The sequence below is a fragment of the Lissotriton vulgaris genome, chromosome 8, assembly GCF_964263255.1.
Source record: "Lissotriton vulgaris chromosome 8, aLisVul1.2, whole genome shotgun sequence".
In the NCBI taxonomy this organism is placed as follows: domain Eukaryota; kingdom Metazoa; phylum Chordata; class Amphibia; order Caudata; family Salamandridae; genus Lissotriton; species Lissotriton vulgaris.
The window spans coordinates 853,380,641-853,396,551 of NC_141696.1; the positions used below are offsets into that span (position 1 = coordinate 853,380,641).

The following is a 15,911-nucleotide window of genomic DNA, read 5'->3' on the forward strand; positions in this document are numbered from 1 at the left end:
ATTAATCCGCACCTATTGTTGGGCGGCAGGCACAATATCAACCATGTTTAGAACTTGGACTATGCCAAGCACCCCCTTTCCCCGGCATCCCCTGCCATTGGGAGGATGGCTTTCCAGCTCTGGGAGAAGGGAGAATCCTGTTGCCCACCAGCGGCCCCCAGACTGGTGATCCGTCTTACTGCTTTTTCTTTCTTGGGGCAATTGACTTGGACTGACATGCCAAAAGTGGTTCAGGAGGTGGGGGGGCAGAAAAATGCCGGCATGATTGTGGTCCTGTTGTGGGGGGGAGGGATGGTAAGTGCTATTTTAAATCTTCATCATTTTTACTTTCCAGCAGGTAGGCATGCAAGCACTCATAGAGAGATGCTCTAGTTCCGATACACATCAGGATAAACACATACTGTTTTGCTATGACTCCGCATACTGAGGTGTTAAAGGTAAATCTCCTTACATGAAACATCAGGGGCTAGGAAATCCCCGTAAGTGTACGCAAATACTTACATTTCTTGATCAACATCAAATTCACATCGCTATGCTACAGGAGACACACTGCACTCCTGGTTTCGCCAGCAAGTGGGCCACAGACTACGTTTTCTCATTGTTTTACATATTCCAAAGGCACAGTAATTCTTATCAAAAAGAATACCCCTTTCATTTTGGGTGAGACGTATCACAATTCATGAGGTAGGAACTGCATACTCTGGGGAACACTGGGTACACAGTTGGTCTCTTTGGTGTGCTGTTATGGCCCGAAGGTGGATAACCCGGACTACCTCACCGCACTATGGGTACAAATCCTTAAGTTAGGTTGCACGCATATTATTTGGGGGGGGACTTTAACACTGCATTTTGCCCCTCTGCTGACAGGTCAAACCTGCTCCCTCACCACTACACCAAAACAAATGGTGCATTGGCAAACATGTTCTCCGCTTACTGACTTACGGATGCGTGGTGACACTTTCATCCTGATGGAAGGGAAGAGGCACACTACACAGCGGTACATTATACCTGGGCTCGTTTAGATTACTTGGTTGTCACCCGGGGTGTTGTCCCATGGATACACACTGTTGAGCATTTAGCCAGAACTTATTCTGATCATGTCCCAGTTTGTATGATGATTCCACCCCCCGATTCGATCGCTACTCCAAGATGTTGGAAACTCATGCCAGAGGCTCTGCTGGATTCTGCATTTAAGGCTGAATTTCGTGCAGAAATTATTTACTTTTTTCTGAGAAATACAGGTTCCGTTACACACATGAGCCCGGTCTGGGAGGCCTTCAATATAACAATGAGATGGTCTTGTATATCTAAGAGCTTTGGAGTTTGAAGAGACATCTGACGTAGTTTGCAGAAACTTGAAGAGGAGCTGAAGCAATTGGAAGTTGGTCTTTGTCAAGACACCTACGGGTCCCAACAGGCAACATTTAGAGATAAACTCTCTGAATACAAGGACACTGCTGGACAAAAAGCTTGGTTCTGGGGAAAATACTTTACAGCGTGTAAGTACGTGGAGGGGGAGAGACCTGGCAGAGCATTAGCCATGGAAATTCAGCTGCTATGCTTCTCCAACTACATCCTATAAATGAGTGATAACGATGGTACACGTCAGAGAAAGGCTCGATATCTTTAAAGTTTTCACCAAGTTGTATGCTGACTTGGATAGCACTCGTAGAAATGGACCCCCTGACCTCTCCATATACCTGAAGGACAGAGCTCTAGGCTGGCTGGGTGATGCTCAGAGAGAGTTCCTTGCAGCACTTCTCGAAGGTGATGAAATACTGTCTGCAGTTATGCAGATGAAGTCTGTGAAGGCCCCAGGCTTAGATGGCCTCTCCATTGACTTCTATAAAACCTACATTAATCAATTGCTTCCAATACTTAAGCAAGTCTACATAGAGGCTCTGGAACTAGAGATTCTTCCCGGCTCGGTGAGGGAGGCTCTCATCACCTCACTCCTGAAACCTGGTAAACCTGCGGACTTTTGCGATTCCTACTGCCCTCTTCCTCTAATCAATAATGATGCGAAAATCCTCGCCAAAATACTGGCTAACCGGCTCAGTCTCCTGATGGAGAAGCTAGTCCTTCCAGATCAGGCTGGATTCATTCCAGGTTGGGCAACATCATATAATCTCTGTACTCTGCTCTTCATCCTGAAAAACATAGATCTGCAGCTGGCACCAGTGGCAGTCTTTTTAGACACCACAGAGGCCTTTGATTCAGTGGAATGGGACTACCTATTTGTGATTCTTCAATGTATGGGGCTGCCTAAAGGTTTCCTGTCTTGGATACGCCTCTTGTATACCGCTACGGAAGCAAGGGTTTTAATTAATGGACACACTTCCTCCCCCATTCCCATCACCAGGGGCACCCGGCAGAGATGACCGCTCTCTCCACTCCTTTTTGCAATAGCAATAGAGCCCCTTGCGGCTAAAATTAAACAGCATCATCAGAATAAGGCATTATGCTGCTTCCTTCGTCCTATACTCATTTCTCTTGATGCTGGTGATGTCACCCTCTAAGTTAGAGAACCACACCACAACCTCAGTCCGCTGCTTCGGGAGTTGGTGCGATTCGGGGGAATTTCCAGAATCCATATTAATTGGGCGAAATCCCAGATTTTTCCACTCACTACCTCAGTGACAGCATTCTCCCCTGGTTTTCCCATAGAGTGGTACGCTATTGAAGTGAAATACTTAGGGATACACATCACGGCCGACCAAGAAGAACTGTTGCGGCTCATTTACGACAGAGCATTGGAAAACATTGCAAGCTGTATAACGAGATGGATTGCTCTCTCTCTTTCCATGGCAGGACGCACCTCTCTCATAAAAATAGTCATCCTCCCCAAACTACTATACCTTTTTTTTAATATCCTGTATGACCTGGGCATACATTTCTTTTCCACACTCTGCTCGGAACTGACCCGACTGACTTGGGGTGGCAGACAACCTCGTTTGAAGTGGGAGACACTCACTAGACCCTATTCCCTGCGAGGGTTGGATGCCCCTAAACTGGAATTATAAAATTGCTGCGCACAGGCTCACTATGCCCACTTTTGGTTTCACCCTCCTAGATACACACCTCATGTGGCAATGGAACACTGACTGGGAGATCCCATTCCGTTGGAAGGTGCCAACTTAACCAAAACCACGACCCGGGCTGCTGACCCAACATCGGTCGTCTGCACGGTGAAAGCATGGCAACACATTGCCAGACATCTACAAGCCCCCATGCTGTACTCACCTCTGCTTCCTCTTGTTTACCACCCCAAAATGCTGGTCTTGCAGGAAGGTGCCTTTAAAAAATCTAAAGCTAAGTACGACATCACTTGCTGGGGAGATCTCTATCTAAATGGAAAGTTCTGTACACTTCAACAGTTATTTTCAAAACAACCACCCTCCCCCATGGATATTTTTCTATAAGTCAGGGTGAGACAGGGTATCAAAGAGTACATCCCTTCATACCCACTTGAACCCCAGGAAGTCGCCCACTGCGCACAGTATTACGCACTGACACTGCCTCGCATTTAGTCTCCTCACTATATCACAGCTTATACATCAACACAACCTTAACCCCTTGTGCTGCTAGAGACAACTGGGTGGCTGAGATGGGACATAATATCACTGACAAGCAATGGACATATTGTTGTATTCAGACAGAACAAGCCACATCTAGTAGCCCCTTGCGCATCAGGCACTACAAATTTCTGCACCACACATATTACACCCTGGTCAAAATGCACAGATATAAATTACAAGATAGTGACAAATGTGACAGGTGCGGTATGGAGTCGGCGGATTTCCTGCACCTTGCCTGGGATTGTAGCACTGTCCAGGCCTACTGGCGCCAAGTGCTTACAGCATTGGAGCAGATGACCTCTCTGAAGCTCCATCAATCTCCCATGTTGACCCAACTAGGGCACATGAAAAACCTTGTTGTGGCACATCGGAAATTTGTTTCATTTGGCCTCCTTCTGGCTAAAAGGAGAATAGCATGTAGATGGGGTCGAGGTAGGGCACCCACATTTAAGGAGTGGATTAATGACATGTTGTTTTGGCAGGAACAAACATACAAATATGCAGTACTCCTCCCCATCACTTCGCGCCCTGAGATATTATGGACCCCCGAAAGGCATACGTCCTAGAACACCCTGTTGATGCCACAAGCACTATACACGTAACTGGCAGATAAACACAATATCTGGCTACTGGCCACCTCTGCATGATGCATATGTACTTGGCAGCAAAATTATGTATTAAGCTTACTCAGATATGTTCCCTGAAAACATCTGTGGATTTGTTGCATACAATCAATGTTAAACTGTGCTTACTGCTTTTTATGCTGTTCTGGACAAATGTGACGTATTAACTTGTTACCTAAACTTCATTACTAATTATGTACCTACCTGTGTACCATATATGCTAAGTTGGATATACGGTTCAGAAAACTTAAATAAATAAAAAAGAAAAGGAGGGGCAGTGTACGTCTTTAGTGCATGAGTTCCAAATCTTGGTGGCGTTTTCAGAGTAGGAGTGTGCCAGGGATGATTTCTTTTCAAGTTTGGGAGGTATGAGAAGAAAAGAGTTGGAGCTTCTCAGAACCCGGCTTTTTCCTGCTCTCGATCATTTATTTTTTAGATATTTATGTTTTTTTGTATGTAGGAATTTGTGGGTAATACCACCGGTCTTGTAGATGCATCTTCCTTCAATGCGAAGTCTAGTGAGACTTTTAACAGCGGGTGTGATGTGGTAAACTGTTTGATTCCTGTGATGAGCCTGGCAACCGCATTGAGAATTGTTTTTAGGGGTGCAAGGTGACTCTTAGGGGATTCTGACAGGATGGAATTGTTGTAGTCATGTTTTGGGAAGACTAGGGATTGTATTATCATTTTAAGATTGTCAGGGGATATAAATGGTTTGATTTCCTTGAGATGTTTTAGTGTGTAAAGTGTTCCTTTGGCAGTGTTTTTGATGTGTTCCTTCATTGACAAGTTAATTTCTAGTGTCATACTCAAGGACTTAATGGAATTGGACAGTGTGGTAGGATAGTTTAGTGCATCCAAATTTTTGAATCATTCTTGGATGGGTAGACATTTGTTTTTGGGGGAGAGGAGTAGTAGTTCAGTGTTGTTTGGGTTCAGATTAAGGTGGTTGGTGTTTAGCAATGTTGCATAATAATTATGTTGCATTAAGATGTTGGATGTCTCTGGGTGATTTTATTCAGTATTAGAGTTGTGTGCCATCAGCATATAGGTGATTCTTGATCTCAGCTTGGGTCAGGATAACCAAGGAGCTCCATGAAAAGATTGAATAAGGCTGGCAAGAGGATGGAGACTTGAGGTACACCTTGCAGTACTGGTGCAGGCTTTGAGAGGTAGCTGTTGATTTGTCTTTGTTGGGAGCGATGTTGAAGATAGGACGTGAACCATTTCAGGACTCTAGCATTGATACCATTGCGGTTTTTGAGTGTCTCATGTAAAGCTGGGTGATGAACTGTATCAAATGCCACCAAAAGGTCAAATAGGATTAGGCGGCAGGAGTTGCTGTCAACTAAGGGACTGTGAATGTCGTCTGATATATTGAGTATAGCAGTTTTGGTACTACACCCTTTCCTGAATCGTGATTGGAAAGTGTCGAGGAGGTTGAATTGTTCTATGTGTTGGTTGAGTTGAAGTAGGATGCACTTCTCCAACATTTTAGCTAGGAAAGGAAAGTTTTTGATAGGCCGAGGTTGTTGAGATCATTGGGGTCTGCCCCAGGTTTTTTTAGAATGGGGTGATTGGGCAAAGTTGGAGGAAGTCAGGTACTCGACCTGATGAAAGAGAGACATTGATGAATTTTTTCCAGGACGAGGACATGATATGGTCAAGGTTTTGTACTATGGTGGAGGGGATCAGTGATGTGGGATGTGGGCTTCAAGTTAACAATTATTTCGAAAAGTCTCCTTCTTTCACCAGTTTAAAGTCTGTCCATTTAGCATTGCTTTTTAGTTGAAGGCATTTGCTACTTGCTATATTTTGCTTTTTTTTGTCCTCCTGGTCTTTCATTAAAACTTGGGGGTGGAGAGTTCCCGTGTTGACTTGTGGGTCAGTGGAGTCAGCGGGCTGGGCTGTCAGACAATTGTCAAGGGTCAGGGATTGTTCGAGTTTTACAACTTTGTCAGTGTGGAAGTTAGCTATTTCATCCCACGGTTCATTGGTGGTTATTGTTTCCAGTTGTGAGGTAAGAGTAGTTTGTTATTTTATTATGTTGAAGAGCTCCCTTGGTTGGATCTTCACATGGTCAAGGTTATTATGATAGAAAATGGCTTTTGTCCCTGAAAATGTGGTTCTGGTAGGAGAGCCGTTTAGGAGTCAGGGGTGCATCAGTGAGGGTTCTGTCTCCATAAACGTTTGGTCTGTCTAAGTTGTTCTTAAGGTCTAAGTTGAACGAGGATCTGGATTGATTTTTTTCTCGATCTCTTTAGTTTGAGTGGTTTAAGCTGGTCAAGAACCAGTAGCGGCTGGCACCGGTCGGTGTGGTGAGGCGGTGCGGGTAGAGGGATTATAAAAAAAAGTGAAGAAGGAAGCTGTTCCTCCATTTTTCAGGACGTTTAGGGTAAAAAATTAGGTCAGCTTTCGTGGTGCTGTTGCTCATGCTGCGGTAGATATTGGCTATTAGTGTTTCTGGAAGTTGTTTGAGTAGGTTGTGTTTGAATCTTTTTATTGCATTATTTGAGAGATTCTTGGGGTATTTTATACTGCATAAGTTGGGGCCAAATCTCTTAAGTGCTGTGTCATGGGGCTTAGGGTATGAGTAAGTCATCTTGGTTGTCCCTTGTAGAAGAGTATCTGTTTGAAAAGAGTTGTATCGCAGTGGAAACATATGGAAGAAATCACTGTGTTTAGGGTCAGAGTTCTGGAGGGCCACAGTAAGCAGCTTAGGGCAAATGTGTGGATTGTGGTCCAGTAGAATTATGTATGTATGTATTGGCATTTATATAGCGCACTACTTACCCGTAGGGTCCCAAGGCGCTTCGACCGCTGCGAAACCCTTCCTGGCTTCCCTGAGAGATGGTCCCTTAATGGGTATCTCCAGGGTGAGACCAGGCATCCCCGGCGGTCTGGTGGGGCCGTTAGTGAAGATGAGGCAAGCTAATGCCCAGAGTTGCCGAGTGTGATCGCTGATCAGAGTGGGCACCGAGGCGAGAGAATTATCGAGTCCGCTGACCCTGGTCCAGAAACCTGCCGCGCCGGGAATCGAACCCTGGTCCCGGGCCGTCCTCTGCTCTCGGGTCTGCCGCCTCTAACCAGTGAGCCACACTACTTCACTGGCGGGACTTAAAATCATTCTGGGAAGAATGAACAGATGAATCTTGTAGAGTCTTGCAGACCTAGGTTTGTTGCAATCTTTTTGTAAAGAGGGAACTCTTACACTAAGATGGCTGCCCCTTGTTAGTCATATTTACAGTGCACATTTGTATTGTGAGCTTGCACTGTAGTCCTCTTTTACTATCGAAATGTTGGGGGATGATTATCTCACTGTTTGTACATGAAGGTCTCTTTGGCAATGGTTTTCTTTCAAACAGTGTTGGTATACAATGCTGTTTAGCTTCCTGCGTCCTTTAGCTCTTACAGTTGTTAAATATTTCTGGATGGTGGGTTCCCAGCAAGGATGGAGTAAAAGCTATTTCTCTTTAGCTCCTGTAAGTAATATTAGTCAATATACCGAAGATTTTTATTTCAGTTTCAGTGTAATGAAGATTAAATCTCAATAAAGACTTTCTATTGGCTATGACCTGGAACATAAAGAACCCCAAGCAGGCCCAGTCCAGTCACAGGGACTGGCACCGTAGCATCTGAGGACTATGAGGCTGCAAACATTCCATCAAGAGCACCACTCGGAAAAGAGTAAAAAGATAAGGCACTTAATGGACCATTCACAACAGGAAAACCCTGTTCACTAATGAAACCACTAGCCTTCTGCTTGCTCCTGGGTCAGGATTCACATGCTCACTATAAAGCAATCAATCCTGCCAGCCAACAAAGTGCCTTCCAGCCACTACATGGTAGATCTTTCTTCCATCGAATGTCCCACTAGTGGAGGACACTCAATTTTTTCTTTGCAGAATTCCTCAGAGATTGTTCCTTCAGCAGCTAATATTCCTGTAGTTCTGGCAGTGACACAGACTCCAATACCTTGTCCGCTTCTAGGGTCTTATCTTGCTGTCTGTCTTGAGCAGGCTTGAAGAACACAACAACTGTTCCTTCTAAAAGTCTACCGTGATCGGCTTACTACCTTCCTCTGATCTAAGCAAATCTGGGATGGTCACAGTCTTTCGCTGAGAATGACATGCTGCCTGTCCTCCAGTCAGCACAGCTGATATGGTCTAAGCCATGTAGGTTTCTGGTGTATATTAAACCAGGGAAAATCAGATCTTTGTCCAAGAGACATTCAACACTTTGCTTTTCTCTCACCTCTACACCAACATGCAATTGATCTGTTCTGCAATTTGGCACACCATGTCTTCACCACTTACAACAAACCTATGCCACTGCGTTTCAGATACTGCTTTTTTTACCATAGCCATGGAGGTAGTTGCACCACTTAGGACAGAAAACCTCTCTCAATGGATACTAACTTTCATCACAAAACCAATGTTTTTAGATAGTTGTGATAGTGGCATCTGGGTCCCTTTTCCAAAAGTCTATTGCTGCCAAGTTTAGTGCAGCAGGACATTCTCAGGTCTCTTCACTCACATTTGCTATCATGGATGCAGCTTGTACAGGGTATTGATCTGATAGCCTTTATTTATGCTCTTTATTTTGACACTTATAACACGTAATCACCCTGTGTTGCAGGAATTCTGCAGAAACACAGAACTATGCGCAGGATTATAGGACCTTGGTGTATAGGGACTGGGTCATCCTACATCCTTAGTACCCACGAGCCCAGGACTGACTAGGTATAGTGTCTCACTTGCTCTACTACTCACTCACAGAGAAACAAATGAATAGATACCCCAGACACAACACTCCCAGATCTCCCAGGATTCGAGGTAACAAGACACACCCTTATGCTCGCACTCTTGTACTTTTATTTTAACTAACATGCCCTAACATGCAGTACACGTGCCACAACAAGCAGGAAAATGCATAGTACAAATATAGTTAGCATAGAAGCTAGTCCATACCTCATGAAGGGAGATGTCATCATGGAAAGACAATAGAGCCTAAACTCCCTCCCATTGCTAAGGAGCAGTATTATTGTATATCAGAATATCTCTGGGCTTTGTCAGCAGACCCCATACCTTAGCCTATAGATGGTCAATCACATCATAGGTGCAGTCTCGCTCTTCTCTCTGGAAAGGTCCCTTTCCAAGTGTGTGTTACCTATTCATGTATCCCACTTAAAACCAAAGTACTCTGTCCAAACAACAGCTGCATCAGTATGTTTTGTTTAGGTGGTAAGGCCAGGCCTGAAAAAAAAACAAGGGGCATTGTTGCTCGACCTTGCACATAATGTTCAGTCAAAAACCCAGGAACATGCAGAGAGTGAACACAGCGATGAGTTCTCAAGTGAAACCAGCCATAGAAAATATTGCACCAAATAAAGACATGTAGTAACACGCACAAAACAGCAGGCAGGCTGCAACGTGCTCATACTAACTTAGTGAGGACGACAATGTCCCTATAGGCCATTTGACACCTGGGCTTGGTGGAACCTCTCTGTCCTCCGTTCTCCTTGTGTTCCTGATTTAGAATCCAGTTTTCTTTCTGTTTGGGTCCTCCCTTGTGCCCTTGGGAATTGCCCTGGCCCTTACTCTTGATTATGAGCAGACTTTTGAACTGCCCTCTGTCCCTTTGGCTTAGACTCATGCTGCTCCAGCTCCTTGATAATCGTGTTTTTCAACCAATTGTAAGCTAACACTGCAAATTTCTCTGCATCCTTTTCTGTTAAGTCTAGAGGTATTGCATAAGTGTGGTACAGCACTCCTCCTCTGCCAATTTTGGTTGGTAAAAGGAATGAAAAGCAATGTCGTCCATCCTTCTCTCATACTCATTCCAATCATGCAACACAACATAAATTCACAATGTTTCGAACTGAACTGCATATTTTCTCTTGCTATCTTTATATCTCTGAAGATACTGAAATATTGTCAGCCCAAACCATCTGATCAGTGCTTTCTTCAATCAGTTAGAGTTCTTTTGCTCAGCCAGAGACATTCTCCCAATGACTACCATATCTTATATGGGCAAGTGACTCATTAGATTGGCTGCCTTAAACACCTAATGTAAAGCCTTTGTTCTATACGCGATCTCGAAGCTCACAAACCTCTCTGAAATATATTGGCCTCCTACATGCCTATGCACAAGCTCTTTTAAAACCTTGACAACTACTCTAGTAGGATTTGGAGGGGGAATAGAGTCTCCCCAGCTGTAGCGGTATCTGCTCCCATGCTGGGCTTCTCTTTCTCTAAAGCTGTACTCTCTTTCTCCAATTCTCTCTCTTTCTTTTTTCCTTCATTTTTCTTTCCAATTTCCACTCCTCTTGCTTCCTTTATCTGTCCTCATGGGCTCATTTCTCCTATTTCTATTGCCTCCTTTCCTCTTTTTTGTGGTAGCTAATCTCCTGATCTCCCTCTCTAACTTGTGGCCCTTCTTCTCTTCCCCAGCATTAGCCTTCAAGAGAGCCAAATGCAAATTCAGGGTCTCAGCTAGAGTTAACCCACTCAATAGGATTCCTCCTAGAGATGATGACAGTGGTACCCTAGAAGTTTGGTGGCAAGGCGATTGTCTTGAGGAAATACTGTAAAGAGAATTTGGGGACACATTTGGAGTCTGTCTGGGGAAAGCAGCTGCTAAGAGGCTGACACTACAGCTCTCTCCCTCCATGGGTCCCTATAATTCTTCCATAGCCTGAACCCATCACAATTTCCTCCTTACTGCCCTCTGTCACTATCTGGTCCTTAATAGAACTCTAAAGGACTCCCGTTGCCATGTCCATGGGATCCTCAACTTTCTATTCAAACACAGATCCCTCAACAGATCTATAGAGAGGCGTCAAGGTCTACCTCCACTAACTGTATTTGCCATAGTACTGTGCAGGTACTACTGTGTATTAGCTGGACTTTTTGTTCTGTTGAAGAAATTCGGAACTGGTTTTTGCAGATCGCACACCACTTGCCACCAATTGTCTGACCTCTAAAGTATTGGGCCAGTCGTTCTATGGCTTTACGCACTGCACCAAATGCGACTATTTCTGTATTTCACTCTTAGGGTAGTGAGGGCGAGCAGTTTCTGGGATATTCGCAAGGAAGTTTAGGTGCACTCGAAATCTAAGCTCAACAATCATTCAACAGACCCAAAAAAAGTTGAATGTCTAGCCCAGGCCTTATCTTTGCAGGTAAGAAAGTATTTTAAGCAGAATTGTGCTCAATACGACACATTATAGTAGCGTCATTATAGCACAGTTGTAGTTTGTCCCCCACAATGTGTATATGCACTCAGTCTCAAGTTGCATACTCACTTTCAGGCCACTGTGTACATTGAAGGTGCTTAATAGAAGTGTGGCACCCACAGGCTTATGTGGAGTTCTTTCAACCTCAGTGCAGGACTGCATTTGGCAGCATGCCTGCTCGGCTGCTTATTCCCAGACGTCAGAAACTCGGCAGTCCTGAGATGTTACAGTCCCAACCAGACTGTTTCTATGCATATTCTTCTGGGGTCCTCGCAGTCGGCGGTTTCAGTCAACACCGGGCTGATTCAACCACCGGTACAGTGGCGGCTGGTAGGGAACACTTAGCTTTTCTGATGGCCGTGTCTCTCCTTCGCTTCTCTGCAATGCAGTATTGTGATTGGTCTGAGCGTGATCGTAACAGGGAGACTGTACATATTCCCCTCCAGGCTGTGGTGAGTATGCAAAGTGCGCATGACTGCTTGGTCGTCCCAAAACAGCTGGCCAAGCAATCATGTGCACTTAGTGTGCACAATCCTCTCTCCTCCCACCCTGAGACCTCAGCCCCGCCCCACCCTAACCCAGCCCTCCGCGACCAAAAATACAATGATAATAACATTGTTATTATTGGTTTTTTCCCTTTTCACTTCTCTATGAGCAGAGGGACGGAACTCCTCTGCCTTAGTGAAGTAGCCGCGACTGCGCAGGTATAGCCTTCAACTGGGCCTTTGACACTTGGGCAGCTGCAGCCTGCACTTTTTTTTTTTTTAAATGAATTTCCATTACTTTTAAAAGTGGAACCCAGATGCCAGCTTTACAAATAATGTATTTTTTAGCTCCAGCTCTATTGCTCAGCAAAGTTAAGCAGTTCAATAGAAGGTGGTCCCAGTAAATACTATTTCGATGCCAACCACAAATTATACAGAAAATGAAAAACAAAATAGAAAAAGTCCACGTTGTATGAATGATGTAACAGCGTTATTTAATCACACTGGACATAAACTGTTTTTGGATCAATACTATTATAAAAGCAGTAAGTGCGCAGGAGGAAAGAGAAGTTGGGGAAGTTTCGTGATTCAAGTGAGGTTAAAAAAGGATATAAGGAAGGAAAATATATTGACAATCATATATTCATATGTACATTACCCAGTAGCTCAACCTTTAGCCAAAGCCTTCATAACACTCTCCACAAATAATTATGTAGCCATGATACAGACGAAAGACAATGTCACATCGTTCATACATCGTGGTCTTTTTCTATTTTGTTTTTCATTTTCTGTATAATTTGTGGTTGTTATCGAAATAGTATTTACTGGGACCACCTTCTTTTGTACTGTTTAATTACCCAGGTCCCAGTGACAGTAGGATCTACCCTTGCATGTAACGAACCAGCAAAGTAAAGCAGGCAATACTCTGCTGCCCCAGCCATCTCTGCCAAGCTTGAATAACCATTTGCCCTGTGCTGCTAACTAATTTTAAAATGTTAATCTGCCAATATCACTACTTTAAATCCAGGCCTGTTAGCATTGCCAATGCTCGTTGTTTTGTGTTGCTTGGAATGCAATTTGCTCATCTGTATGTCAGGTACCTCAGAAAAGGTTTACTAATTTTTATTCCAAAAACACTACAATCTGAATTATAAATATTTTGTGACACTGTTGCAGAGTTACCCAGACATACATTTTCTATCACAGGTGAACCTCAATTTACTGAATGAGGAAACTAAGTCTCTATTGACATACACCACCATGCATTTCTTATACAATAGAAAATCCTTTGCAAGGCACAGGTACTTGAGTCGAATATGCATATGTTATACTTTGAGAATCCGTTTTCTCTGCCACTGAGCGATAAAAGCTTTAAGAAGTGTGTTAGGATTTGCTGTGATGGCAATGCTGATTTCACGTTGTGTGATTTAGGCATGGACTCTGGTGGACCAGCACGCATTCTTTCTTGGCTTGGTGGATCCGGAGGCCTGCCTACAAATGAGACAACTTTTGCCAAGATCCTGCAACAGCAAGGCTACACCACAGGAATGATAGGTACAGTACATTTATGTATTAATCCAGAGGAGTGACTGTTTGATAACAATGATCTTCTGTGGAATCTAGAGGGTAGGTCTTCATTAACATTAGTAAAGAGTCACATGATGAGGAGAAAGTAGTGAGTGTTTATTAAGGTTAGACCTATTTTGTAGCTTCACTTTAGTCTCCACCCTCCCTTCAATTGTGAGTAACTGCCAGGATAGCCCCAAACCCCTCTCACACACACACTTCCATTCACCCAGACTTCCAACACCTACGTACTCACGCAGAAAAAAGGAACACATAAGAAGCAACCTACCTGGCTTTCTTCCAAACAATGAGTAGAGTAGCAAATAATGTGCACCCGTTCTCAGCCATAAAATGGCACAACACATAAGATTCAAGAGGTGGAATAGCACAAAGTCTTCACTACCTCACACGCAATTCCCATCAAACCTCCATGTCCATTACACCTTAACAACTCAACCCAGACCAACCCGCACAACTATCCGTTGACATCCAGGTGGAGCAACAAAGTGCAAGAAAGTGAAATGAGAGTGCCTTTTTCGATGGGTCCAGGCATAGCCTTGCAACCTCAATCTGACAATGATGCTCTACTTTTCCTTATGATAGAACTTGTAGTGGCTGGTAAACTTTGAAAGTGTGAGGTGTAGGGCCAAATCCTGGATACGCCTTTGCGAGCAAGTGCAGCAAACGCGGATGACAGTCAAAATGGGCGATTTGGAGTAATTCTCTCCAGATTTTTTATTCTACCAAATGAGGCTAAATGGTTTACTTCCCAGCACAATTTCTTAAATACATTGACCAAAAAGCAATAGGTGTAACAGGGATTCTGTAGAAACATCATAATATTTCATAGAATTTCTGATTTCCCCGGTGAGCTTCACATCCACAGGGATGAAGGACATGAATCAGGCGAGAGATCCTGCCATTAAACTTTTGTAAAATAATTTTGTGTTTCAGAGAAGCAAATCATCTGACTGAATATGCTAGAATTATCTTACCTAAATGTGCATACAAGTCAGCCTGACATGCTGCTATACTGAGAATAGTAAGCAATGGCCAAATGGGCCATGGCTGCTCGATTTGTTAGTGATGTTGCACATATAGCCACATCTTCATATTGTGCTAGGGTAGTTAAGAAAGAAAACCCACTCTTTGGGCTGGGAAACGACCTTTACATTGTGGTGATTACACTGTGATGCCATTACAACACGGTTGGTACAACGACCGCCTTGTTACCACGCAATGCTATTACTATGCAAGTCATTACATCGACTTGCAGTAGATGGCGCGCTAACATTAGGAATAGTATAGTTTACTATTTAAACACCTTCCCTACTGTTTCTTAGGCTGGAGTTGGAATAGTAAATTATACATTTCAAATGTCAGTGTGCCACCTACTGCAAGTCGATGTAATGACTTGCGTAGTAATAGCATTGCATGGTAACAACTCTGTTGTTGTAACAACCGCATTGTAATGCCACGCGAAGTACTGACTCGTGAAGTAATAAGTCATACTCCTTGGGGCCGGCCTTAGTGCTGGTGGAGCCTGGTGCAACAATAATTTTTGGCGCCTCCTGCCCATGACTTTCTCCTCGGAATCTCTCATGGATAGATGACGGGCAAAAGTGCTCCTCATCTCTACAATCATAAGTTATTTCTAAACACAGTGAATCCCCTGAGCGCCCCCTCCACATGTCAGCACCTAGTGTGGCCGCGCCAATGGCACTGCACTAAAGCCATCCCTGCTTACTCTCAGACCACAGCTTAGGCACATTTGACATCTTTTTTTACTCAAAGTAGTTCTCAAACTTTTTATCCAAAAAGTGCCTATGTCATGTTTTTTCTACAATTATATGTATTGCTTACCTCTCATACATGTTTCCCTATTTTCTCCGAATCTCATCTCCATCACCACCGCTGGGGCCCCTCATTTTCCTGTCTCATTCACCACCATTCTCTCTCAGCCTAGCGTTTAAGAGTGTCCTGGTGTCGCAAATGCTAGAGAAGTAGCTAGCATGATTTAACATTGTACTCTCATCTTGCCTTTGCCCTGAATATCTTCCACCATTCTTTTTTCACGTGCTCCCTCGTACTTTTTGCATGTTAGCCCTTTGAAGCGGCCCTTGGATTATCTAGATGCTATACAAACAACCATCATGACATGAAACGTGTCTGCGGGCACAAGACGTCAAATCCTTTCTCTGCAACAACGTAGGTGATGTGCAATCGCCAGATGTATCTGTGCTATAGCGCTATGATTTGATTCAATCATAAAACATAGCTATTTACCTGGCTAGTCATGCTGTCCACAAAGCAATCTCTATAAGCTGTATAATTGGCAACTCACCACCGAGCATACCCAAAATCAGCAAAGTCTTTTGGAACACCCACCCATACACATAACAGACTACAGCAAACTCTAGCA

The 15,911-nt window shown here is 43.9% G+C and overlaps 1 protein-coding gene across 2 annotated transcripts in view; it reads left to right on the plus strand.

The window, feature by feature from the left end:
• LOC147698103 (arylsulfatase D-like) overlaps window positions 1-15,911 on the plus strand; it is a 548,762-nt gene that overhangs the window by 213,860 nt on the left and 318,991 nt on the right. For both annotated transcript variants that reach the window (XM_086934777.1, XM_086934778.1), the window contains one exon: window positions 13,355-13,477. In XM_086934777.1, the coding sequence (XP_086790903.1) occupies window positions 13,355-13,477 (123 nt within the window). The remainder of the gene's footprint in view (window positions 1-13,354; window positions 13,478-15,911) is intronic.